Source organism: Sphaerodactylus townsendi, linkage group LG03, assembly GCF_021028975.2.
Source record: "Sphaerodactylus townsendi isolate TG3544 linkage group LG03, MPM_Stown_v2.3, whole genome shotgun sequence".
Taxonomy (NCBI): Eukaryota; Metazoa; Chordata; class Lepidosauria; order Squamata; family Sphaerodactylidae; genus Sphaerodactylus; species Sphaerodactylus townsendi.
In genome coordinates, this window is record NC_059427.1 from 140,621,780 (window position 1) to 140,648,079 (window position 26,300).

Sequence of the window (26,300 nt, forward strand, 5' to 3'; positions counted from 1 at the left end):
CCACCCCCCCCCCCCCCCACCCCCCCCCCCCCCCACCCCCCCCCCCCCCCACCCCCCCCCCCCCCCACCCCCCCCCCCCCCCACCCCCCCCCCCCCCCACCCCCCCCCCCCCCCACCCCCCCCCCCCCCCACCCCCCCCCCCCCCCACCCCCCCCCCCCCCCACCCCCCCCCCCCCCCACCCCCCCCCCCCCCCACCCCCCCCCCCCCCCACCCCCCCCCCCCCCCACCCCCCCCCCCCCCCACCCCCCCCCCCCCCCACCCCCCCCCCCCCCCACCCCCCCCCCCCCCCACCCCCCCCCCCCCCCACCCCCCCCCCCCCCCACCCCCCCCCCCCCCCACCCCCCCCCCCCCCCACCCCCCCCCCCCCCCACCCCCCCCCCCCCCCACCCCCCCCCCCCCCCACCCCCCCCCCCCCCCACCCCCCCCCCCCCCCACCCCCCCCCCCCCCCACCCCCCCCCCCCCCCACCCCCCCCCCCCCCCACCCCCCCCCCCCCCCACCCCCCCCCCCCCCCACCCCCCCCCCCCCCCACCCCCCCCCCCCCCCACCCCCCCCCCCCCCCACCCCCCCCCCCCCCCACCCCCCCCCCCCCCCACCCCCCCCCCCCCCCACCCCCCCCCCCCCCCACCCCCCCCCCCCCCCACCCCCCCCCCCCCCCACCCCCCCCCCCCCCCACCCCCCCCCCCCCCCACCCCCCCCCCCCCCCACCCCCCCCCCCCCCCACCCCCCCCCCCCCCCACCCCCCCCCCCCCCCACCCCCCCCCCCCCCCACCCCCCCCCCCCCCCACCCCCCCCCCCCCCCACCCCCCCCCCCCCCCACCCCCCCCCCCCCCCACCCCCCCCCCCCCCCACCCCCCCCCCCCCCCACCCCCCCCCCCCCCCACCCCCCCCCCCCCCCACCCCCCCCCCCCCCCACCCCCCCCCCCCCCCACCCCCCCCCCCCCCCACCCCCCCCCCCCCCCACCCCCCCCCCCCCCCACCCCCCCCCCCCCCCACCCCCCCCCCCCCCCACCCCCCCCCCCCCCCACCCCCCCCCCCCCCCACCCCCCCCCCCCCCCACCCCCCCCCCCCCCCACCCCCCCCCCCCCCCACCCCCCCCCCCCCCCACCCCCCCCCCCCCCCACCCCCCCCCCCCCCCACCCCCCCCCCCCCCCACCCCCCCCCCCCCCCACCCCCCCCCCCCCCCACCCCCCCCCCCCCCCACCCCCCCCCCCCCCCACCCCCCCCCCCCCCCACCCCCCCCCCCCCCCACCCCCCCCCCCCCCCACCCCCCCCCCCCCCCACCCCCCCCCCCCCCCACCCCCCCCCCCCCCCACCCCCCCCCCCCCCCACCCCCCCCCCCCCCCACCCCCCCCCCCCCCCACCCCCCCCCCCCCCCACCCCCCCCCCCCCCCACCCCCCCCCCCCCCCACCCCCCCCCCCCCCCACCCCCCCCCCCCCCCACCCCCCCCCCCCCCCACCCCCCCCCCCCCCCACCCCCCCCCCCCCCCACCCCCCCCCCCCCCCACCCCCCCCCCCCCCCACCCCCCCCCCCCCCCACCCCCCCCCCCCCCCACCCCCCCCCCCCCCCACCCCCCCCCCCCCCCACCCCCCCCCCCCCCCACCCCCCCCCCCCCCCACCCCCCCCCCCCCCCACCCCCCCCCCCCCCCACCCCCCCCCCCCCCCACCCCCCCCCCCCCCCACCCCCCCCCCCCCCCACCCCCCCCCCCCCCCACCCCCCCCCCCCCCCACCCCCCCCCCCCCCCACCCCCCCCCCCCCCCACCCCCCCCCCCCCCCACCCCCCCCCCCCCCCACCCCCCCCCCCCCCCACCCCCCCCCCCCCCCACCCCCCCCCCCCCCCACCCCCCCCCCCCCCCACCCCCCCCCCCCCCCACCCCCCCCCCCCCCCACCCCCCCCCCCCCCCACCCCCCCCCCCCCCCACCCCCCCCCCCCCCCACCCCCCCCCCCCCCCACCCCCCCCCCCCCCCACCCCCCCCCCCCCCCACCCCCCCCCCCCCCCACCCCCCCCCCCCCCCACCCCCCCCCCCCCCCACCCCCCCCCCCCCCCACCCCCCCCCCCCCCCACCCCCCCCCCCCCCCACCCCCCCCCCCCCCCACCCCCCCCCCCCCCCACCCCCCCCCCCCCCCACCCCCCCCCCCCCCCACCCCCCCCCCCCCCCACCCCCCCCCCCCCCCACCCCCCCCCCCCCCCACCCCCCCCCCCCCCCACCCCCCCCCCCCCCCACCCCCCCCCCCCCCCACCCCCCCCCCCCCCCACCCCCCCCCCCCCCCACCCCCCCCCCCCCCCACCCCCCCCCCCCCCCACCCCCCCCCCCCCCCACCCCCCCCCCCCCCCACCCCCCCCCCCCCCCACCCCCCCCCCCCCCCACCCCCCCCCCCCCCCACCCCCCCCCCCCCCCACCCCCCCCCCCCCCCACCCCCCCCCCCCCCCACCCCCCCCCCCCCCCACCCCCCCCCCCCCCCACCCCCCCCCCCCCCCACCCCCCCCCCCCCCCACCCCCCCCCCCCCCCACCCCCCCCCCCCCCCACCCCCCCCCCCCCCCACCCCCCCCCCCCCCCACCCCCCCCCCCCCCCACCCCCCCCCCCCCCCACCCCCCCCCCCCCCCACCCCCCCCCCCCCCCACCCCCCCCCCCCCCCACCCCCCCCCCCCCCCACCCCCCCCCCCCCCCACCCCCCCCCCCCCCCACCCCCCCCCCCCCCCACCCCCCCCCCCCCCCACCCCCCCCCCCCCCCACCCCCCCCCCCCCCCACCCCCCCCCCCCCCCACCCCCCCCCCCCCCCACCCCCCCCCCCCCCCACCCCCCCCCCCCCCCACCCCCCCCCCCCCCCACCCCCCCCCCCCCCCACCCCCCCCCCCCCCCACCCCCCCCCCCCCCCACCCCCCCCCCCCCCCACCCCCCCCCCCCCCCACCCCCCCCCCCCCCCACCCCCCCCCCCCCCCACCCCCCCCCCCCCCCACCCCCCCCCCCCCCCACCCCCCCCCCCCCCCACCCCCCCCCCCCCCCACCCCCCCCCCCCCCCACCCCCCCCCCCCCCCACCCCCCCCCCCCCCCACCCCCCCCCCCCCCCACCCCCCCCCCCCCCCACCCCCCCCCCCCCCCACCCCCCCCCCCCCCCACCCCCCCCCCCCCCCACCCCCCCCCCCCCCCACCCCCCCCCCCCCCCACCCCCCCCCCCCCCCACCCCCCCCCCCCCCCACCCCCCCCCCCCCCCACCCCCCCCCCCCCCCACCCCCCCCCCCCCCCACCCCCCCCCCCCCCCACCCCCCCCCCCCCCCACCCCCCCCCCCCCCCACCCCCCCCCCCCCCCACCCCCCCCCCCCCCCACCCCCCCCCCCCCCCACCCCCCCCCCCCCCCACCCCCCCCCCCCCCCACCCCCCCCCCCCCCCACCCCCCCCCCCCCCCACCCCCCCCCCCCCCCACCCCCCCCCCCCCCCACCCCCCCCCCCCCCCACCCCCCCCCCCCCCCACCCCCCCCCCCCCCCACCCCCCCCCCCCCCCACCCCCCCCCCCCCCCACCCCCCCCCCCCCCCACCCCCCCCCCCCCCCACCCCCCCCCCCCCCCACCCCCCCCCCCCCCCACCCCCCCCCCCCCCCACCCCCCCCCCCCCCCACCCCCCCCCCCCCCCACCCCCCCCCCCCCCCACCCCCCCCCCCCCCCACCCCCCCCCCCCCCCACCCCCCCCCCCCCCCACCCCCCCCCCCCCCCACCCCCCCCCCCCCCCACCCCCCCCCCCCCCCACCCCCCCCCCCCCCCACCCCCCCCCCCCCCCACCCCCCCCCCCCCCCACCCCCCCCCCCCCCCACCCCCCCCCCCCCCCACCCCCCCCCCCCCCCACCCCCCCCCCCCCCCACCCCCCCCCCCCCCCACCCCCCCCCCCCCCCACCCCCCCCCCCCCCCACCCCCCCCCCCCCCCACCCCCCCCCCCCCCCACCCCCCCCCCCCCCCACCCCCCCCCCCCCCCACCCCCCCCCCCCCCCACCCCCCCCCCCCCCCACCCCCCCCCCCCCCCACCCCCCCCCCCCCCCACCCCCCCCCCCCCCCACCCCCCCCCCCCCCCACCCCCCCCCCCCCCCACCCCCCCCCCCCCCCACCCCCCCCCCCCCCCACCCCCCCCCCCCCCCACCCCCCCCCCCCCCCACCCCCCCCCCCCCCCACCCCCCCCCCCCCCCACCCCCCCCCCCCCCCACCCCCCCCCCCCCCCACCCCCCCCCCCCCCCACCCCCCCCCCCCCCCACCCCCCCCCCCCCCCACCCCCCCCCCCCCCCACCCCCCCCCCCCCCCACCCCCCCCCCCCCCCACCCCCCCCCCCCCCCACCCCCCCCCCCCCCCACCCCCCCTCCCCCCCACCCTCCCCTCCCCCCAACCCCCCCCCCCCCCACCCCCCCCCCCCCCCACCCCCCCCCCCCCCCACCCCCCCCCCCCCCCACCCCCCCCCCCCCCCAACCCCCCCCGCCCCCAACCCCCCCCCCCCCCACCCCCCCCCCCCCCCCCCCCCCCCCTCCCACACGGCAACGGCCCCCCCCCCGCCCCACCCCCGCCCCCCCCCCCCCCCCACCCCCCCCAACCCCCCGCCCCCCCAAGCACCTCCCCCCCCTCCCCCCACCCACCCCCCCCCCCCCTTTCTGAAGGCGAATGTAACTACATTAGTAGTTGTCACTTGTTCGCAATTCCCCCTGGAAAGGATCCCCCTGCACTATTAGTATCTCCCAGACAGTGAAAAATTTTACTCTGTTCTCCGTGACAAATGGACATTTGGGGCACTTTATAAAAATCCAATTAAGCCCAATTTCTGTACGGAGAAAGAAAATAATGCCTCAATAGTGGATCGCCTATAAGTGTGCAAATTTGAGGAAGAAAGAGCAAAGAATATCTAGAGCTGAAAGATTCCAGTCACAACAGCAGGAACCTCTAACAGTGACAGCTGCCCAAGCAGAGAGAGACAGTCAAATTTCCAAAGTAGGGACCTAGTGACAGCCGAGCTCTGTACTGTCCGAAATGCTTAAAATCCAGCAGTGTTGTGTAAAATTCAGTCGGTCGCCGCAGTTGAGAATGGGAACGTGGTCAAAGCGACAGTTGAGCTCCTAAAACTGAAGCCCCCAAGAAAAAGATGACAACTCACAAGATTGCCTCCTTCAGTCGTGACTCTTTCAGTGGCTCCTCGTCAGTGTCATGGCTGTTTCCTGAATGAGTCTCAGCTCTGCAAGAGAAGAAACCTCAGTTGGGTTTGAGGAGAAATGATAAATACGGGAAGTGTACCCTTTACTGAAAGATCTAAAGGATACTCCTCCTTGGGAATCCAGCGCAACACTGATTCAGTGAAATCCTTGATTATGGTACTATCTGAAGAGCTGATGGCAGATCAGACATGCAGGTCTCAAAGACTGCTTCAGGCTATCTGAAAAATGTACACATGCTGAGCTCTTTGAGCCAGACTTCGCAATTCACAAGCCTCACATCACTTAGGACTGGGAATGGGGAAGACCTGTAAAGATGTTGGGTTTTTTGTTGGCTCTGGAAGATACTATGGTGGAAGTTAACTGCTGGCTTTAATTTGGGGGGAAAACTTCATAAACAGATTATGGGGAACAAAAATCAAGAACCTGACTGAAGTCTATCTTGAAACCAGAAACCCCCTTAAAGAGCCCCAAACCGTTCTAATTTTACCGAATGAGTTCTGGCTTTTTACTGTGGAGTTTGGTTAATGAATTTTAAATGTTTAGGATGGACGATGCCATGAGCACTGTCAACCATGTGGAACCTTGTCTTTCTATAGTATTGTTCGATAATAACATTCTTACACACAGCATATCCACTGGAAGTTTTAGACTGCCTACCCTAAACCTAGGTGCCAGGAAGCAAGTTATCATTATCAAAGGTTGTTGTGGATAGGGAATTTCATCTGACAGTTGCCACAGAGGCATAGCTCCAGGGGGGAATGGTGTGCACGACACACCGAGCACCCCCTCCCCGTGGGGGAGTGGTGAGGGCAGGGCGTTCCAGGACAGATGGGGGTGTGGCAGGGGTGGAGGACGCACCAGTACACCAGGCACTTTTATCCCTTGCTATGCCTCTGAGTTGCCACAATAGACAAATATCCTTCTTACCTCCTGTAAGTGTCTGAAGCAGCAGCATAATGTAAGGGTGTGCAGCCTTTACAGTCAGCTTCGTTAATACTGGCTCCAGCAGTGACTAGCGTCACCGTACACTGATAGCTGCCATTAGCGGCTGCGTAGTGCAAAGGAGTCCTAGGTAAGAAAAGAGAAAGAAAAGGAAGCTCGAAGAATCACTTGCTTACTGAGTAGCTCAGATGCCAAAAGCCCGTCCATGTCAGTGCGCTGAATCAGAATACTGAGCCAATAAAGCAACCCAACCCTGCGCTGGATCAACACAAGGCCAAAGTGAAGCAGCAATCCAATGAAGTCTAGGATGTTAACAGACTGAAAGAATGGAAAGTCTGGATGGTTTCTATCATTATACACTGGAGTTAAAAAATATGGAGGAACTTTATCATATTACATTGTCTGTCTTCACAGCAACATTCCACAAATACCACTCTACATTTACAGGACAAAGGTGGAGATTACCAAGCCCGTGTCAGAACCAGGGTCTGAATCAAGATCTCATCATATACAAAGACAGTGCTGCCCTTAGTGTGCTAATGACTCTGGCTATACACTGTACTCCAACAAAAATAACAGAGAACCCCCTTCAATGGGGCAGACACACAGGTGAAAAGAAGCACCAAAGAGCACTAGGTTAACACAGCACTTTTCAGTATCACTATGCCACAGACCTTCCTTGCCTTTCAACAAGTACACAGTGTTGAAGAGATTACCTTCCAAACTTATCTCTCCTCCTCAAGTCAGCTCCGCTGCTCAACAGCAAGTTAAGACATTCAACGTTCCTGCAGAGGAAACCAAAGGGAATGGAATCACAACCTGAAGAAATGAAGAATGACTGTAGGGGATAACAGAGGATGCTTGGGCTATTTGAATGTATGGTGGGATACCGTATATACTCACGTATAAGTCGACCCGCATATAAGTCGAGGCACCTAATTTTGCCTTGAAGAACTGGGAAACCTTATTGACTCGTGTATAAGTCGAGGGTGGGAAAGGTCCATGGGGCGATGGGGTGCTGAGCAGGCAAAGGAACCGCAGTTGGGGGAAAGGAGTGCCCCAGAAGCCTTTGGGAGGCTTTTTAAGGAGGGGCGAGGTGGGTCTGTGGAGAGGGAACAAGCTAGGGGCCGTGGAGGTTGAACAAGATGGGAGGTGGTGGAGGAAAAGGCAGAGGAGAATGAGGCACAGAAGGCGGCTGAAAGGGGGCGGCAGAGAAGAAGGCAGGAGACAGCGAAGCAGAGAAAGCAGTCACTAACTCACCCTTTTTTTCCTTTCCCCCTGCAGGCTATAAGACTTGGTTTCAGAGAAGCTGCCTGTCAGGCAGCCTGTCTCTATGGTTTTCTTAAAAGGGCAATGCTCCAAAGGTTGCTTAAGCAATCTTTGCAGCATTGCCCTTTTAAGAAAACCATAGATACAGGCTGTCCAACAGGCAGCTTCTCTGAAACCAAGCCTGAGTCAGCCGGGAAAGGAAAGGGTGAGTTAGTGAGGGGGCCTGCCAGCCGGCAGGAGAAAGCAAGCAGAAAACTAAGAACAGAAAGTGGCTGAAAGAGGGACGGCAGAGAAGAAGGCAGGATGGAGCGAAGACAGAACAGGGGGAACACCACACAAGAATTACCGGTAAGTGGGACCCGCGTATAAGTTGAGGGGGGCATTTTTCAGCCTTAAAAAAAGGCTGAAAACCTCGATTTATGCACGAGTATATATGTTTCATATTCAAAATGGTAGCACTGGGTAGCCTGAGTACACCTGTACTTGTATGCACAGTTTCAATAAAGAGTCTCATATTGCTGGGCATGTGGCAAATTTACCTAGTCTGCTGCCATAGATTTGTTTGTGGCTAGAGTACATCACTGTACCACAAGAAAAAGGTATGATCGGCAAGCATGCTTCCTAGGTACACTATACCACTGTGGGCATCCCTTATCCATAAAGAGAGACAAAGCCTTTGTTGTCTACAGCTACTGGGGAAAATGGCTATGAAAGGGAATTCTCTCCCCACCTCAATTTAACTAATAACAGTGTAAGAAAAGAAGAAGAGTTTAGATTTATACTCTGTTTTGCTGTAAGGAGCCTCAAAGCGGCTTATAAACTGTTTTCCCTTTCGGACACCACAACAGACACCTTGTGAGGTAGGTGGGGCTGAGAGAGTTCTGAGAGAACTGTTACTAGCCCAAGGTCACCCAGCAGGCTTCATGTGGAGAAGCAGAGAAACAAATCCTGTCCACAACTCATGTGGAGGAGTGGGGAATCAAACCTAGTTCTCCAAACCCAGTCCACCGCTCTTAAGCACAACACCACACTGCCGCCCCCCCTCCCCCTCCCCCTCCCCCTCTTCTTCTTCTTCTTCTTCTTCTTCTTCTTCTTCTTCTTCTTCTTCTTCTTCTTCTTCTTCTTCATCTTCATCTTCATCTTCTTCTTCCTGGCTCTGAGTTGTAGTAACAAGCCATGATGGCACGATTTTCTTGCACACTATACTTCTTTTTTTTTGGATGGTTGGTCCACTTGTCAACACATGCCCAGGGACCCCAGCATGCTATGCGGCCCTTTTTAACCCGTGCGAAGACCAATGCGGTATGGAATAATTTTTCGTTTGTATCACCATGTTGAATGGGTTGGTGGACACTCTTAGTCTGGTTTCTCAGTTGAGACCTGTCTGGCATGGGAGCCCCTTCTGGTAGAATACCCTACCTCTAGCATAGCTCTCAATGTCATCGAAACACGCAAGCCCCTTCCCCATGACAAGGGGGTGCCCATGTGGGGATCCTGTGGGACTTTCGAATCCAAACGGACAAAGTGTTGAAACACAATACACCAGACATCACCGTGATTGAGGACAAGAAAGTGTGCATTATCGACATAGCAGCCTCCAGTGACAGCAGGGTCAATGAAAAAGAACACGAGAAGGTCACTAGATACCGCAATTTGAAAATCGAGCTTCAGCATCTATGGCACAAACCAGCTGAAGTCATCTCAGTGGTAATCGGCACACTGGGCGCCATCCCAAAAACACTAGGGCAGCACTTGAAACATCTTCGAATTGACAAAATTAACATTGGTCAAATTCAGAAGGCAGCCCTGCTGGGATCCGCATGAATACTACGCCGATACATTACAACTTCCTAGGCCTCTGGGTGAGGCTCGAATTGTAGTGAAGGCCAACAACCAGCTAAAGATCTGGCGGCTGTGAAATCTACCATAATAATAATAATTAGTCATAATAATAACTAGTCATAGTCTAATATTCATTCTAAATGAAATGGGATTGGAACAGGCCCAATTTGATTACAACACTACTTTTATGCTCCCCAAGTATCTCTGAACCTGGAGAATCAGTTTTCTTCTTGTTAAACAAAAATGGTCAAAGCTTTTAGCCTATTCTTTAACTAAACTCAAAGTAGCGAGTGGTACAGGAAATAAACAAAACTGACATCCGCTTTCTGCCTGGACATTGTGCCAAAGTAACAGCTGAATTCATCACTCACCCTCCCGAAGCAGCAGCATGGAGGCAGGTCCTCCCGAGGTTATCTGGCGTATTGATATCAAAGCCTGCAGACAGCACATGCTCATTGCTAAGTGAGGAGACGATGCTGTACAACTGACCTGTGATGGTGGGAGACAGCCGGGAAAGTAGAGATTTAGGACAAGTTTATTAGTTTACCATAAATCCATGGAAAGCCTATCACTAGGAATGGTACTGTCTTCCTGAAAATATCAGGGAAGTTCTTTTCTCATATATAAACACACACACACCCAGATGCAAGTCCACACTGTTATGGTGACCACATACAGGCAAATAGTATCTGAAAGATATTCAAGCATTCTATGAGTGAGCCCTCTGGCCATCATCATTTATCCCAGGATAAAAAATGATTCTGTCTTTTGTTTATTCATGCTTCTACTAGCCGGCTCCTTACCAAGAGTTTCACAATTGTCCAAAATCCGCATAATCGAGGTAAGAATAAAGTATGAAAGTGGATACAAAAACCAATAGACATATGCCTGCTTTTTATTACATTTTGAGTACAGAATGTCTGTCTTCTTTGTGCATGTGTGTGCTCGGGTGCTGATTAAGAACAATTCTGGTATCAGTCAAGGAGCACGAAATAACTTGGCTTCAAAACCAAATATTCCCCCCACTAAGTACACTGCCTCTTAATCGCTGGATAAGCAAGGACTAATTTTTAACATCTTGCTTGGGTTGCTCTGCCAGGCTTTTTGGTATCATGGAGGGGAAATCCAAATCCCCCATGTGGGTTTCACTGCCTTTGTGAGAAATGCAGATTATAAAAGTGAAAGTAAATAAATGTAGTGGTTAACTGAAGAAAATGAAACTTGCTGAAATGAATGCTTCTACCTCTCCTTCAGCCCTAATCTGGATGGCCTAGGCTAGCTGGAACTTGTCAGTTCTTGGAAGCTAAGCAGGGTTAGACCTAGTTAGTCCCTAAATGGGTTGTTACACAGAAGCAGGAAATAGCAAACCACCTCTGTTCCTCTCTTGACTTGAAAACCCTATGAGTTTACCATAAATTTACTGCAATTTGACAGAACTTCCCACCACTAACCCTTCAAGCGTTCTTGACAGTCTGCACTGGATTTAAATACACACAACAGAAAGGATCGTGACTCCTCATAATCACAACCATTTCAAACCTACAGTGAGAAGATAATTAACGGCATGGAATCCATATACCTGAGGAAAGTAGCTTACGACAACAGTCTGAGAATCCAAAGAGAACAGCTAAGTGCAAGGGGAACATGTCATGGATCCCACGCCTGGAAAAATGATATGAGAAATAAACGTAATTAGAACATACCCACATAGAACATAATATCAATGTAGTAAACATGGTTGTGAACAGACACCAAGGTGACTCTGTGAGCCAGCTACCACACTGTTCCTCTTCCGGGCAGGCATTCAAGATTTGCATGCTTTCACCAGGACTAAATCACATCCAAATTATTATCCCCCAATTTACAATTGCTACTCACTACTCCACATAAGCATGCATGAACAAGCAGCAAAGTATCACAACCCCTTTCCACTGCTCCTCAGCCTCATCACTGTTATTAGTGCAAGAGAGCAGCTGTGTTACATGCAAACCCATCTGTTCTTAAATATGCCCTTGATGTCATCTCTCCTCCCAACCGCCACTTCCTCACCTTGCAGTATCAGCACCATTCGTCATCAAAGTACTAATTAGCAGCTCATGGCCGTATCTAGCAGCAACATGGAGGGGGGTATTGCCATATTTGTCAGCGCAGTCAATCTCACTGCCTAAAAAGCAAAAATCCATAAGCAAGTTTGATTTTTCAAAATGATCAGAAACATGTATTGGTCTGACAGGGAGGGGACCTAAAGAAACTCGCTACCCAAAAGTCCCTTTTCCTAAACTCCTTTGGTGGGCTTTAGATAGTCACTGGTCTTTGAGCTGAGCCTAGTGGAGCAGAATTGACAGTAGGCAAACTGATGCTCCTGTACTCCAGGCAACCAAGGCCGCTTGAAATAAATGGGATTGTGAAAGGCTGGTGCCTGAATAGCATGCTGAGGGTACATGGCAAGAATTCAACAAGATGGCTTCCTTCCCACTCAATGCCAGCAGTGATGGATCAAGAAAACTGCAGACAGGATTGAGACCAGGAGGGAGGCGTGCTGCTTCTGCTGGAAAGGACAAGTTCAGAAAAAATGTGCCCAGTCCTGCCTATGGAGCAAGTGGGAACAATAAGTCCTTCAACAGAATAGTGCCCCCACCCCACTGATGGAGAACTGAACAAGCTAATTTTTTTAATGAATATTGCAACTGGGGTGTTGTGTGGTTTCCGGGCTGTATGACCGTGTTGCAGTAGCATTTTCTCCTGACGTTTCGCCTGCATCTGTGGCTGGCATCTTATGCAGCCCGGAAACCCCACAACAGCCCAGTGATCCCAGGCATAAAAGCCTCTGACAATACAATATGGCAACTGCTTTTTCTTTTAATTAATAAAATGCTAAAAGCAGAATTTTGCATTATGACAGTTTCATTTACAATCTACAAGAGTTAACAGATGTGCGACAGTTCACATGGGTACACATTAAATGGCACAAACAAGAGCCCCTGTGGGCTAAAAACAAAGACCTGCGAAGTAAAGCCAAGGAAGAAAGTCATACTGTAAGGTATCAAGAAAAGGAATACTGACTCCACCTACCATTTTGTATGAGAATCTGAGAGCGTGTAAACCGTCCATGAATGGCAGCCATGTGCAAAGGACTCTTCCCTTCTTTACTCTGCAAAGATCAAGGCAAGTTAGGAAGTGAATATTATTGTAACATCTAGAATATGAATTTACCTTCAATCCCACTACTCCCACTGGCATTTTAAAATAATTTTTCGTACCCACCACCTTCATCTGAAGCTTATCTGTTCACAGCATCTCTCTCTCTTATTTACCTTTACTGGCATAATAACACAAGTTAAATACAATAAAAACCCATTAACAAGACATAAACATTTTGCTAATGGCTCCAAAATCTCATTGTAATCAACAATTCAAGAGAAATTTAATCATTAGATTGTCAGCAGCCTCTTTAAGACCCATCAGTAAGGGCTCGAGATATTCTCTCCTAGACCTATTGTAAAGGGAGCGATACAATAGAACATGAAGAACAGAGTCTTCACACGAGAAAGGACTCTTCACACGTGTTCACAACTTTACTGGCCGTACCTGAAAGTTCACGTCGGCTCCATTGTTGACGAGAAGTTCCAGGCACAGGGCCCCATTGGTAGAGACAGCAGCAAAGTGCAAGGGGGTGAAGCCCTTCTCATTGGGCTGATTGACGTTGGCGCCATAGTTGACCAGTTCGTTGGCCACAGCATCCTGGCCCATGTAACAGGCAATGTGAAGTGCAGTGTTGCCAAAAGAATTTGGTTCATCAATCTAGAAGAATAAACATGTGAATGTGCCATACCTCGTGCTGTATAGTCCTCGGCAAAAAACAGCAAAGCACAGAACGGCAGATGCCTAAAATGGCAGAAGCCTAGTGCCACGAATTCCATGAACTGTTGCATTGTAACAAAGGAAAGCTCCAGCAAACAAGGAGTTAACCAGCAGCTTGTGATCAACTGGCAGCTAAAGAGCCAGTTTTCAGTGAGTGCTGTGAGGTTGGAGAGGGATTTTGAGGCAGAGTGAGCTAAGGAACGGTTGTAGAGAAAAACAGCTCCATTTTCTTCCTGTAAAGCTTACTCTTTGTGAGAGGAAAAGCCAGGCAGACAGACACAGAGAGATGTTCTGAGTTCCCAAAAATATACCAGTGACACACTAAAGCACTCTGATTACTGACACATCTCTGGGTAGGGGTGAGGGGGGAATCCACTAAAGGAAATAAGCAAAGCAGGCTCATTGGGGTCAGTGGTATTTCTTAGCGACAAGAGTGGATTTATTCTGTAGGGACGAAGAAAAGATAAATCCTATTTGAAAACCTTAGTGTGACACGACATATCTGAGGTTCAGTTTATCTTAGGTATTGTGGAGAAATCCTGCTAAATTATCTGTTACCTGAGGGTAAACAGAGTTCTTAGGAAAGGAGAAAAAAAACAGTGAACTGTAATAACATCTGTGAAGTATTTAAATATGACTGACAGTTTAAAGAACTAAGAAAGCCAACATCTTCTATACAACTGAACAAACTGGAATAGTGAAATAAGCTACCAACATCAGTTTGCTTGTATATAGTGCCTTATCAACTTACCTGCTTCATTTATTTTATATTATTTCTTCACCAAATATCTTTGCAGTTTTTAAAATACATTTCAATCAAGTTAATCTGTTTTTAAATTTTAAAAAGCCTCTAGTGCCTGAATGTTTCTGACTAGGAAAGGTGTTGTTGTTGTTGTTGTTTTAAAAAAGCAAGCGAAGCTCTCTAGCTTACTGGGAGGTGACTGGAAATCTGAGCTGAAGCAGCCCAAATATATTTATTTCTAGTTAAGGGTGAGAAAACAGTGAAATTACAAAAATAAAACGCTCACACATTACATTATTCTATAGAAGCTAACTGTACGGGCTGCTCGGAGCCTGCAGAGACAGGCAGTTATAGTTTTGGAGGGGAAAATCTCCTCAGGACATGGGTGGGCAGAGGGTACATCCAGTGGTGGGATTCAAATAATTTAACAACCGGTTCTGGTGGTGAGATTCAAATAATTTAGCAACTGGTTGTTTATAAGCACCATTTTAACAACCGGTTCTCCTGAAGTGGTGCGAACCTGCTAAATTCCACCACTGGGTACATCACACCTAGCCACACCACAGTATGCACTGAACTGGTGCTGGAAGACTTGCCTCAACTCCAAGCCTCAGCAGATGTTTCACAACTTCAATCTGGCCGCTGGCTGCTGCCGTATGCAAAAGCGTGTAACCCTTCTTGTCTTTGCATGTGACATCCGCTCCTCGGGCCACAAGCAGCTTCAAAACTTCCAAATGCCCTGGGAGGAAACAAGTGTACAAACACATTAGGAAATCAAAGAGAAAAGAACTGTGGGTTGCTATCTAGCCCTGCTTCCTCCTTCCATTGCTCCATCGGATGAATCAATCATGCCGTTCTATAATGGAAAGCTATCTCAAAAAGCTGTCAAGGCCATTCCTGTGAACTGACACCAGATTAATGATTACATGGGGATGCGCCCGATTTGTCATGCTGCTGAGATCCCTTATTTTTGTCAATCATACTGTTATACGCTGGGTTGATGGAGGAAATCATCCAGAAAACAGATATTCAGATTTCGGATGCTGAGCTCTCTCGGGGCTGAGGCAGGAGACTGAGACCACCAGTGGATTGTGAACTTGCTTTCTCCCAGCCCTTCTTCTCAAGTATGAATCCCCCCTCCCTCACTGTTCACAATCACTGATGCTAACTGTCATCAAGTCAAAACAAAAGTTCTTCCTTAACCAGGATCAGAAGTGATGGTTTCAAACTTGGCTAGAACACTTCTGGTTACTCTTAACTGCGGCAACATTGTGCTTAAGTGATGCTCAACTGTGATTAAAAGCAGAATTGGAATTTGTTCCAGAGAAAGGAAAGGGGCGTGTAATCCAGCAGAATGTTTTACTGTGTTAACTATGGTTATCTATGGTTAACAGATCAAGCAGCCTGAGCAACCGGGAAACACAAATCCCACAACAAAAAGTTAAGTGGTTAGTTCTTACTTGCTGCTTCAGTGTAACGAATGCAAACTAACTGAATGCGTGCTGGCCAAAACATATGCATCTATTATACCCTGCTGACCTTGTCCTTCTCTGAGAGTCTACTATTTAACTTCATTTTTTCCATTTTATGGTCAATTTCACTCATTCAGACTCATACAGCTGCAAATAACAGGCTTGGACAGGAGAGGCAAGGGACAGCAGGCCGGATCCTGGATGCAGGGTGAAGAAGATCAGCTCCACATGCAGGATCTGACTCCTGCTGGCAAGTCTCATGCCCTGCAGATGTTGAGAAGCACCGGAGGGGGTAGTTCTCACAATTTTGAGTGAAGGGTTTTTTAAAATAATAATAATAATAATAATAATAATAATAATAATAATAATAATAATAATAATAATAATAATTATTATTATTATTATTATTATTATTATTATTATTATTAATTTAATATACCGCCCTTTTCAGTAAGAGCAGAAGAGGACAAATGGATTTCAGCTGTATTCAGCTTGACCAAGTTAAAAACACCTGGATCTGAAATTCAACAATTGTTTCTATTGGTGCTCAAGCCTACTGCTAGCCCAAATCAGCAGCAGAAAAATGGGCTTCTTTGCTGCAGAAAGTAGATTCCTAAGTAACTATTTCAGCCTTTCCATAGACCAGTGGTGGCGAACCAATTGGCCATGCTGGCAGGGGCTGATGGGAATTGTAGTTCATTAACATCTGGCGTGCCATAGGTTCGCCACCACGGCCATAGACTAACCCTGAGTAGTTGGGGGGAGGGGGCTGCTGTCACGTTTTGCTGGTATGGCAACCCCGGAGGGTTGGAAACATTCCGAGGTAGTTTGCCATCACACCCCTGGTATTCTTTGGAGGTCTCCCATCGAAATACATGACGGGGTTGAGGCAAAAAGTGTCTAACTGCCCAAGGTTACCCAGCAAGTTTCCATGGCAGAGTGTGAATTCGAACTCAGATTTCCCAGATCCTAGTCCAACACTTTAACCACCACACCATGCTGGCTCTTGAGTAGATTTATCAGATTATATATTGCAGCTTTATGATTGCAAAACAAAAAAATGGTGCTTCAAACCACAATGAAGTCACCTCAACTGCCAGTGAACCACCAATATGTGGAAACCTGAAATAATTCTTTTTAAAAATTACATTTATTGATACTAAAGAAAAAAAAATCTTAAAATCATGATGCATCCAAAGTAGCAAAGGGTAACGAGAACCATATACAACAAATCTTCTTAAGTGACCGGTAAAAAGGAGAACACAATGCCGCATTGATTTTATGTACAGATCTCACACACAAAAATTTACGCTAGATGAGACTTCATTTAGGACCACGGAACAATGCCTAGTCCAGGAGCAGGCAATTATTTTGACCAGATCCCCAAATCCCCATTCCGCAATACCTTTCTACTTGTGCACAAAAGCAAAGATGGGAGAGAAATCAAGGCTTGCGCTTGGTGAGACACACTGGGAGCAAGTGGAATTGCCAGCACCTAAGAATCTTGCCATGCCTGGCTGGCAGCAGTATGGATCTGGATGGTGATGAAGGGCATAAGCTTTCTCCCATTTCATGGCAGCTGAGGGAGCGTGGACAACACCCCAGGGGGCTTGGAGAGAGAATCAACACTGTGTGCAGGGCAACATGATCTAGTGTGCCACTGTTTAGCATGTATGCCCAGGGCTGCTCAGAGCAATTACAAATCAGAAACTAAGGATAGCACCGAAATCAGAGCCAGGCACAAGGAAAGCTCCAATTAAAATAGACATCTTTGGGAAACGAGATGTGAGAACACTGTAAATTATACAGGCAACGAAAAAGAATAGATACCAAACAAGGAAAATGCCTTTGGGAAAGGTGATATTTTTGCATTGAAAAGATTCCTTTAAAAAGTAACTGGACCACCTACCAAAACTTAAAGAAATAAACTTATCACTCACTTTAACAATGGGGCTTCTCTAGACATGGAGAAACTCACCCTCTTCTGAACTAGATTTCCTGTAGGAGCTGTATGAATCTTGTGTGAAGTAAGTCACACTTGCCTATTTGTAGAATGTAATGTCTGTGTCTTGTTGTTACAACTATTGGTAGCTTGCCTATTATTTGCGGTAAGCCATATACACATGACTAACACCATTTTCTTCCAAAAAAGTGACTGCCCTGTAAGAAACATTCTTTAATCAATACTAATCCATTTTAAGTAACATCAATAAAATTGATTGCTACTTAAGAACATATGAATTTACTTTACAATGGGTCAGACTGTGGGTTTATCTAGTACAGTGTAGTTTTTGCTGGCAGGTAGTGCTTTCTCAAGGTCTCAGGAAGAGCAGAACTTACGAGGACATCCTTATACAATCACCACTGAACTATGATCTTGAACAGGAACTGTTTCCATTATTTATTTGTTTGTTTGTTTGTTTATTAATTAATTATCAGACTTATATACTGCCCTTCCCTCAAAGGGCTCTGGGGAAGAATTAGTGGGGAAGAAAAATATATTTTTTTAAAATCACACAATTTGAACATTGTGTGCAACTTCCATGGGATTTGTAATCCACTGTATCATAGCCATTAGATATAAATAACAGATACATACATACATATAGCAGTAGCTGCTGCCCAAGGCAGCCAGCCTGTCAGCCTTGCTTGCAAGACTGCCTGTCAGCCATAGAAGTCTGCATTGGCCATTGGAAGAGATGTAAGCCTGACCGGCCTGCAGCTCCTGAACCCCTATTGGGAACACCTGCAAGGGGGTGGGGCCTGGCAGCTACAGCAGCAGCAGGATGGCAGCATAAGGGTGCTGCCTATTGTAGGCCCGTTTGGGGGCAGGTCCCTTTTTCTCATGCGAGTTGGGCATGTGGATTTAGTGGGATTGATGGGCGTATGGCTGGGCTTGGCAGACTTAGTGGGGTTATATTGTTAATGGTTAAATTTTTTCAGCTTTGTTTCAGCTTGTGGGATTTGGCATTTTGGTAAGAGGGGGACTGCCTCTACAGGTCCCATATTGATATCCATCTTTCTGCTTGGGAGTGGGATTGAGCTCCTGGGGCATGGTGAGATGACGCTCTGGTCAGAAAACCCCAGTTTGGAGGGAGAGTCCATTCACGGGGTCTTTCTATGGCTCTCCCTCCGAGTGAGAGGCAGAGGGCCCACTCCCAAGGACATAGTAGGGGACCTAGAAGATTAATGGGGGCAAAGTCACCTAGGGGGATGTGCCTGGGTGAGGGCAAGTCAGGGAGGCTGGGGCCACCCCAGTGCTTACAGGCTAGCAAGAGGTGTTATGGCGCTGGAGGTCAGAGGAGAATGGTTTTCAAAAGGGGCACTGGATGTCTTCTGGTCACTGCTCCTTCTGCTCTGCTCCCCATCCAAAGGGAGTTAGGGAGGTCAGTCGTCCTGCCCCCTGGCCCAGTGCTGCTGCTTTTGAATGCTAGTTCAGCCCTGAACAAAACAGCCCTCATCCAGGATTTGATTCTGGATGAGGGGAACGACCTGGCTTGTATAACACAGACCTGGGCGGGTGAGCTGGGGGGTTAGAGCTGACCCAGCTTTGACCCCCAGGCAATCAGGTGCAGCACCAGCCCGGACTAGGGGGACTGGGTGGTGGGGTAGCCACAGTCCATAAGGAGACATACACATTCACCAGAAGCCCTTCTCGCCCTGTGTCCAGAGTTGAGAGTTTGTATTTGGTGTCTGGCCAGAGAGATAAGTTGTGGGTGTTGCTGGTGCACCGATCACCCTGCTGCCCAGCAGCCTCCCTGCCTGAGCAGGCAGAGGCAGTCTCAGAGGTGGTGATGGACTCCTCTAGGACTGTTGTTCTGGGGGACTTCAACTACCCCACTGAGGATGTCTCTGATAGACCAGCTCAGGACCTCATGGCCACCATGGGACTCTCAATTTGTGTCTGGACCCACCCATGTAGGGGAATACTCTCAATCTGGTGAGAGAGGAGTGGAGGTTGACCCGATGACCGGGCTGATTGTCATGGACGGATCATTACCTGGTAAAGTCTGGACTGTTGGCTGCTCCTTCCCACCACAGGGGTGAGGGCCTTGTTACAATGGCCCACCCCTGGAGAAGAATGGTGTCTGATGGGATTACTGAGAGCTCTGGGGGAGTTTCCAGGCGACATGGCTGGTGCTCCTGTCCAGGCCCTGGTTTCACTGTTGAACGGTAAAATCAAGAGGGCCATCGACACGATCGCTCCCGAGCATCCCCGCCCAGCCTGTAGTGCCCACTCAGCACCTTGGTTGAATGGGGATTTGTGGGTAATAAAACAAGAGGGGCAATGGCTAGAGTGCAGGCGGTTGAAATCCCGCTGCAGATACACCATGATTTTCATGGCATCTCTCCTTTCTCCCCTTTGGGCGAGTTCTAGGTGGATCTTTTTAAAAGACAACAACACCTTTTTCAGCCTTCCCAAGCCATGGGAAAGCCCTTTGGAGCGGGCAGAGTGGCACTGAAGCGGCACTGTCCCTGCCCGACTGACAGCTCTGAATTGGGCTAATTATCTTGCTGAGGGTGAAGCAACCACTTCAGAGCACACAGCCTTCTTTTCTCCCCAACATGCTTCCTGAGAAGGTGCTTAAAAATGCTTCCAGCATGGGCCAAGCTGCCTGTGTGTTAGCACAACTGCAGCACTTCCAGCCCAGCCTTAGTTACATTCGACTGACCTGACTGTGCAGTGGAGCAAGTACCCAGACTCCAAACGCATACACACAGAGCTTTTTTGAGCATTCAAAGTGCTTCAAAAACACCTACTCAAATCCTTACAATATCTTGTAAGACTGGCCAGTATTATTTTCCATGGAAAGCTGAGGCCCTGAGGCTTGCCTACAGCAACCTTGTGAAATCACGGCAGACAGACTTGTCACTTTGGCAATGGGCTCAACATCCTCTAAAAGAACAGGAGAGCAAGACAGCCACCCCAGGCCCAGTTCAGCGGTCCTCTCCCTCACCCAATAGACAATCCATCAGAATGTATTGTCGAAGGCTTTCATGGCCAGATTCAACTGGCTGTAACAGGTTTTCCGGGCTGTGTGGCTGTGGTCTGATAGATCTTGTGCCTAACGTTTCACCTGCATCTGTGGCTGGCATCTTCAGAGGTGTATCACAGAGAGAAGTCTGTTTTTCTCTGGGATACACCTCTGAAGATGCCAGCCACAGATGCAGGTGAAACGTTAGGCACAAGATCTATCAGACCACAGCCACACAGCCCGGAAAACCCGTCACAACCAATCCATCAGAAGTTCTGCTTTCCAAACCAGGTGAGGAGAACGGGCCAATAAAAGAACTTGGAAGAGAAGGGGCGGAGAGGAATTAGCCGTGGCTGTGCTGTCTCCCATTCAGAATGCAAAGTGTCAGCCTAAGGCAGAGTGAGATTTAAATTAAGGATTCTTGTGGTTCAAAACTCCCATGACAGTACACATCAGCCCTCAGGAATTTCAAATTCTTTGTCAAGTATTTTCCAGAGAACATGGGACCTTAACATGTACCTCCTTACCAGAATACTGGCATGTGAACCCTGCAACCACACTTCAGAGTCCTCACAGAAAGGAAAGAAAACTTACCAAGATAGGCTGCCCAATGGATAGGCTGTCTCTCCTTCTTATCACATGTGCTCAGATTGGCCCCTTTATTTAAAAGCAGGTTTACCATCTAGAAAGAGGCAGAGAAGATCAGAAAGTAAAGCCAAACATCACCCCAAGCCAAACAAGTGCCTCAGTTTAGAGCATCATTTAGAGCCAGAGGCGTAGCTCCAAGGGGAAAGGGGGCAGCGACGCACCAGGCGCACGTCCCTGAGGGGGCGTGGCATGGTGGGAGCGTTCCGGGGCAGAGGATGCACCAGTGCACTGGGCGCTTTCCCCCCTTGCTACGCCTCTGTTTAGAGCTCTATTTCACACTACTAGAATCAACACTTTTCTCCTTGGGATAGAACAACTCAGGCTATGCATCTGGCTCAGACTTGCATCCTGCTCCCACAGAAATAGAAAAAGCAAAACAGAAGCAATTTGATGGGAAAGCTCTGGGTCCATCCTCTGACTACAAGAGGAGCCTGATCTTTACTGTGTCAAGTTCTGTTTATCGTCCAGCCTATCTCTGTGCAAGACAAGGAGAAAAACCACTGATGCAACTTTTCCAGACATTCAGTTAGAGACATTATACTATGTACTAATTTTGAACCAAAGGATTGGACTCGTGATTTTATAATCCACCTTTCTAAGTTTTGTGGCTGGAATGAAGTACCGAATATACTTACATATAAGTCGACTTTTTCAGCACATTTTTTGTGCTGAAAAAGCCCCCCTCGACTTATACGCGAGTGAGGTGAATTCAGAGGTGGGATCCAGCAGGTTCTCACAGGTTCCCGAGAGTAGGTTACTAATTTTTTGTGTGTGCCGAGAGGGGGTTACTAATTGGTGATTTTGCCACGTGATTTTTGCCTTAGTTACGCCCCTCCTCTCAGCAGTAGCGCGCAGAACTTGAAGCAGTCTAGCAGGAGGTGCACTGGCGTGAGTGGCAGCCTGTGCACATTTGTTTCCCGCCCAAGGACTGGCGCAGCGGTTGTGTCCTTGCCACAGCCCTGCCCAGGAATGTCCCGCCCCCGGAATGCCTGGCCATGCCCCCGTTGTGCCCCGCCCAGCCCCACCGGCGCTACGCCACAGTTTGAATCACACCACCATGGGTACCTGTTACTAAAATTTTTGGATCCCACCACTGGGCGTATTTTAAAAAATATTTTAGGGCTTTTACTTTGTTGGCCTCCAGGGGGTGCAGTTTTTAGGCTAGCGGCACCAAAATTTCAGGCTATCATCAGGTGACACTCCTGATGATACCAACCAGGTTTGGTAAAGTTTGGTTCATGGGGTCCAAAGTTATGGACCCCCAAAGGGGATGCCCCCATCCCTCACTGTTTCCAATGGGAGCTAATAATAGATGGGACTACATTTTGAGGGTCCATAACTTTGGACCCCTTGAACCAAACTTCACTAAACCTGGGTGGTATCATCAGGATAATCTCTTGCTGATACCAGCCAGGTTTGGTGATGTTTGGTTCAGGGGTCCAAAGTTATGGATCCGCAAAGTGGGTGCTCCCATCCCCCATTGTTTCCAATGGAAGTTAATAGTAGATGGGGCTACCCTTTTGAGGTCCATAACTTTGGACCCACTGAACCAACCTTCACCAAACCTGGGTGGTATCATCGGGGGGGGGGGGGTGTCTCCTAAAGATACTGTGAAATGTTGGTACTGCTAACATAAACATTCCTCCCCTGACAGGCACCCTCAAATTTCCCCCAGATTCTCCCTTTAAATCACCCCCCTCCTTCTGAGTGGATTTAAAGGGAGAATCAGGGCTTACCAGTAGCTGCTGCAATTCCCACCCTCAACTTATACACGGTCAATAAGTTTTCCCAGGTTTCTGTGGTAAAATTAGGTGCCTCGACTTATATGAGGGTCGACTTATACACGAGTATATACAGTATGTAGATTCTGCCATTTTGCAAAACAAGCTTATTGAGCATTCTTTAGCTGCCCAATGCCTGCAACTTCTTTATAAGAAGAAGAGTTTGTATTTATACCCCCACCTTTCTCTCCTGTAAGGAGACTCAAGGTGGCCTACAAGCTCCTTTCCCTTCCTCTCCCCACAACAGACACCTTCTGAGGTAGGTGGCACTGAGAGAGTTCTGAAGAACTGTGACCTAGCCCAAGATCACCCAGCAGGAATGTAGGAGTGGGGGAAAACATCTGGTTCACCAGATAAGCCTCCACCACTCAGGTGAAGGAGTGGGGAATCAAACCCGGTTCTCCAGATTAGAATCCACCTGCTCTTAACCACTACACCACGTTGGCTGAAGAAAAGGATGGGCTGTGGACAGTGCACGTGAGGGGTTGCAGCAAAAAAGGTGATAGGCAGCACTGAACACACACACGGTCAAGTCTCTCCTTCAAAAACAAACACACCTCTCCACCCATGTATCTATTCTCTGAAAGAAAAAGCCACCCAGGGTTAGTCACACATATGTCTGTAATGGAGCATACAGCTCTAAGATAACATGATCTACTTGCTAGGTTACCTCCGCAGCTCATCCTCATTTTATAGCGGAGGAACGGATTCTCAAAGACAAGCACTCCCTTACCTCAATGTGCCCACTGTGTACAGCATGGTGCAATGCCGTTCGGCCAGTGCGGTCTGCAACATTAACGCTACTGAGTAGGGGAATGATGGCCTCAGCACACTTGGTGGCTCTGTTGGCAGCAGCAACGTGCAGTGGTGTTTGCCAATACTTGTCGCGAGCGTTGACATCTGCCGAGTGCTTTAGGAGGAGGTTAAGTGCCTTCTGCCAGGGATAGAAAACAGGCACAGCTTTTAAGTCTGGCTGAGCAGGACAGAAAGGAGGAAACATTTTATAACAGTCTAACTACCTGCAGCGCTTGGAGAGAAAGCAGTATGTGAGGAGCAAAGCTCCAGGGACATTAGTAGGGCTAAACTCTGGCAAGAGAAGAAGTAACACTGGATAGTAACCTAGCAGCAGTAGAAGAGGATAGCCAAAGAGCCTCTTGAAAAATGGCAGAGGCAGGACTGAGCTAATGGAAATCTCCAATGACTCAATGTAATTTCAGCCTACATCACTGCATCCCAGGATGCTCAAAGATTCTCCTGAAACTCTGTGGTAAAAACTACAGAATTTTGGGTGAATCCCACTTCTGATCACATAGCTGGGAGTAGCATCAAAGTACTAGAAATCACCACTTTCCCCCTTTGTCTCACTGGATGTCGGTGGGGTTTCTGTGCCAGCGGCAGGCAAATGACAACTTTACTTGAAGGATGGCCGCTAACAGGGGAATACTGTTAGACCTTGTGTAATACACTGCTGAGGCATATAGGCACCAATTCCCCCTTTCATTCCCCCTCTTATTGACCTTGTTAGGGTCCTTCAATCCAAAATGAGAGTAGACTCCTGAAAAACACCCAACAGAAACTAAAGACTACTGCTAATAATTGTAAGGTCTATTAGTGGCCATGATTGCTGCCCATATATCATTAAACAAAGGCTTTGGAGTTTGTATAGAAGCTAAAAAGATTAACAACATGAAAAGGGATCCTCTTCCCAAAAATTCAAGTTACCCCTTCTGGGCTCCAATCAGACTGTAAGCCAGGGGTGTCCAGCTCCGGTGCTTCAGATGTTCATGGACTACAATTCCCATCAGCCCCTGCTGGCATTGGGCTGATGGGAATTGTAGTCCATGAACATCTGAAGCGCCAGAGTTGGACACCCCTGCTGAAAGCAAAGGAAAACTGCTTTTTTGCCACTGATGAACTCTCTGGGGACTTCCAGAGTGATGCTATGCCATGCAATCTTGCAGTTAGTTCTCTTCAGTGACTCCTGAGGTGTTGGCAGGAGGCAAATGTAGCCCACTGGCCTACATTTGGACACAGCTTCCCCTTTTGTTAACATATAATAATATCCCCCAGCTTGCTCTACTTTACAAGCTCTGCAAAAAGAGGAGGAGTTCCTGCCCTGCCAAAACCAGCCACCAATAAAGAAAAACGCTGATGCCTTTTTAGAATAGAGAGGTGAATTAATTGAGCCAGCCTTAAGTAGTGCTTCTCAGCTGTTGGAAATGACCCGAAGCTGTGAGGTCAGCAGGAAAAGGCAATTATGCAAGTTAACGGACTCTGGTGAGGAAGAGCGGAAGCTTTTCTAGCAAGATACTGTCTGGGGAGACCAATCACAGTACAATTAATGGCCTAAACTTACTCCGCAATTTTGACATGTGTGCGGCTTGATGTTTTACAGAGAAGGCCCATAAGATCTTACAAAACCACTCTTAACACTCAGAGTTCCTCTATTATCCATTTATGTATTTTATCCTAACTGCAATCCAATCCTCTCTTTCACTGAACATAAGTGCAAGGTCATGATCGAGGAAGGGGAGGGAATGTTCTACAACTCTTTGTCAACAACACTGTACTAGCGAAAACAACCCACTGAGTCATGTTTGCGCACATGTGCGAGGGGTCTTGTGTTTTTTAAGCAAGATTAGAACAGGTTGCTTCCCTGTAATGGGTGTTCGTTGAGTGATCTTGCTGAAAACATTTAAGCTTGCGCAGAATCACTTTTTATGCTCAAGAAATGGCAGAGACAAGTTCTTCTTTCCAAGACACAGAAGAAGAAAAAATCAAGCACCTGTTGCAGAGGTGAGCAGGTTATGTGACTGCACAGATGACTACCCAAAGAACACCAGGTACATGGAAGCAACTTGTTCCCCTTCTTGGTCTCTGCGCATCACATTCGTGAGATAAGACTAGCAAGCTAAATGCCTGGAACAAGGTTTTCAGCACTGCTCAGCCAAAAGTTGCTTCTCTTAACACTTCCAATATCTAGGGCATAGTGACATATGAAGGCAGTCCAGGTTCCTGCTGTGCAGATATCGGAAATGGGTACATCTTGCACAGAGGCTTAAAAGACTGTCACTGTTGAACAGCCAGAAAGATGGTCCGCCAGCTGGTAGCAGAGAGAGATGCCAGAAGATGTCCACTTACACACAGGTCAAGTGGAGACTCTGAATCCTTTGTGATTGCCTCCATGATATGTCAACAGGTGACTGAAGTCACTGTGCTGCTCAAGAAGGAAGAAAGAGCCCAGCAGACACAGAAGGAACACAGTGCTCTTTCAGCTTCTGAAGAGGGACTGTTTAAAATGGCAGGTAAAACTAAATATTGGTTAAGATGGAAAGCACCACATACCTCAGGAAAGGAAGTAAGACCAGGATGTAAGATAACCTTGTCCAGATGAAACTGGAGATAAGGAGGCCAAGCAGCAGAGAGTTCACTGGTGTGACAGACAAAAAGTTATAGCTACAAGGAAGGCTGCCTTTAACAATAGCAAAAGGAGGTTACTAGAAGCCATAGATTTAAAGGGGCATTTTATTAAACGCGGCAAGACCAGCTGTCCACAAAGGAAGAGTTTTTGGAACTTAATG

At 53.8% G+C, this 26,300-nt stretch overlaps 2 protein-coding genes across 2 annotated transcripts in view; both read right to left on the reverse strand.

Moving 5' to 3' along the window:
* Nucleotides 1-10,073, reverse strand: part of ANKRD52 (ankyrin repeat domain 52) — a 32,279-nt gene extending 22,206 nt beyond the window's left edge. The window contains exons 1-5 of the mRNA XM_048487438.1: nucleotides 10,043-10,073; nucleotides 9,611-9,728; nucleotides 6,845-6,913; nucleotides 6,114-6,254; nucleotides 5,129-5,206 (exon numbers count right to left, since the gene is read on the reverse strand). Of these exons, the coding sequence (XP_048343395.1) occupies nucleotides 5,129-5,206; nucleotides 6,114-6,254; nucleotides 6,845-6,913; nucleotides 9,611-9,728; nucleotides 10,043-10,073 (437 nt within the window). The remainder of the gene's footprint in view (nucleotides 1-5,128; nucleotides 5,207-6,113; nucleotides 6,255-6,844; nucleotides 6,914-9,610; nucleotides 9,729-10,042) is intronic.
* A 1,211-nt stretch (nucleotides 10,074-11,284) lies between these two features.
* LOC125429519 (serine/threonine-protein phosphatase 6 regulatory ankyrin repeat subunit C) overlaps nucleotides 11,285-26,300 on the reverse strand; it is a 42,853-nt gene continuing 27,837 nt past the window's right edge. Inside the window, exons 5-10 of the mRNA XM_048490681.1 lie at nucleotides 23,453-23,653; nucleotides 20,885-20,972; nucleotides 14,439-14,581; nucleotides 12,828-13,040; nucleotides 12,312-12,390; nucleotides 11,285-11,403 (exon numbers count right to left, since the gene is read on the reverse strand). Of these exons, the coding sequence (XP_048346638.1) occupies nucleotides 11,285-11,403; nucleotides 12,312-12,390; nucleotides 12,828-13,040; nucleotides 14,439-14,581; nucleotides 20,885-20,972; nucleotides 23,453-23,653 (843 nt within the window). The remainder of the gene's footprint in view (nucleotides 11,404-12,311; nucleotides 12,391-12,827; nucleotides 13,041-14,438; nucleotides 14,582-20,884; nucleotides 20,973-23,452; nucleotides 23,654-26,300) is intronic.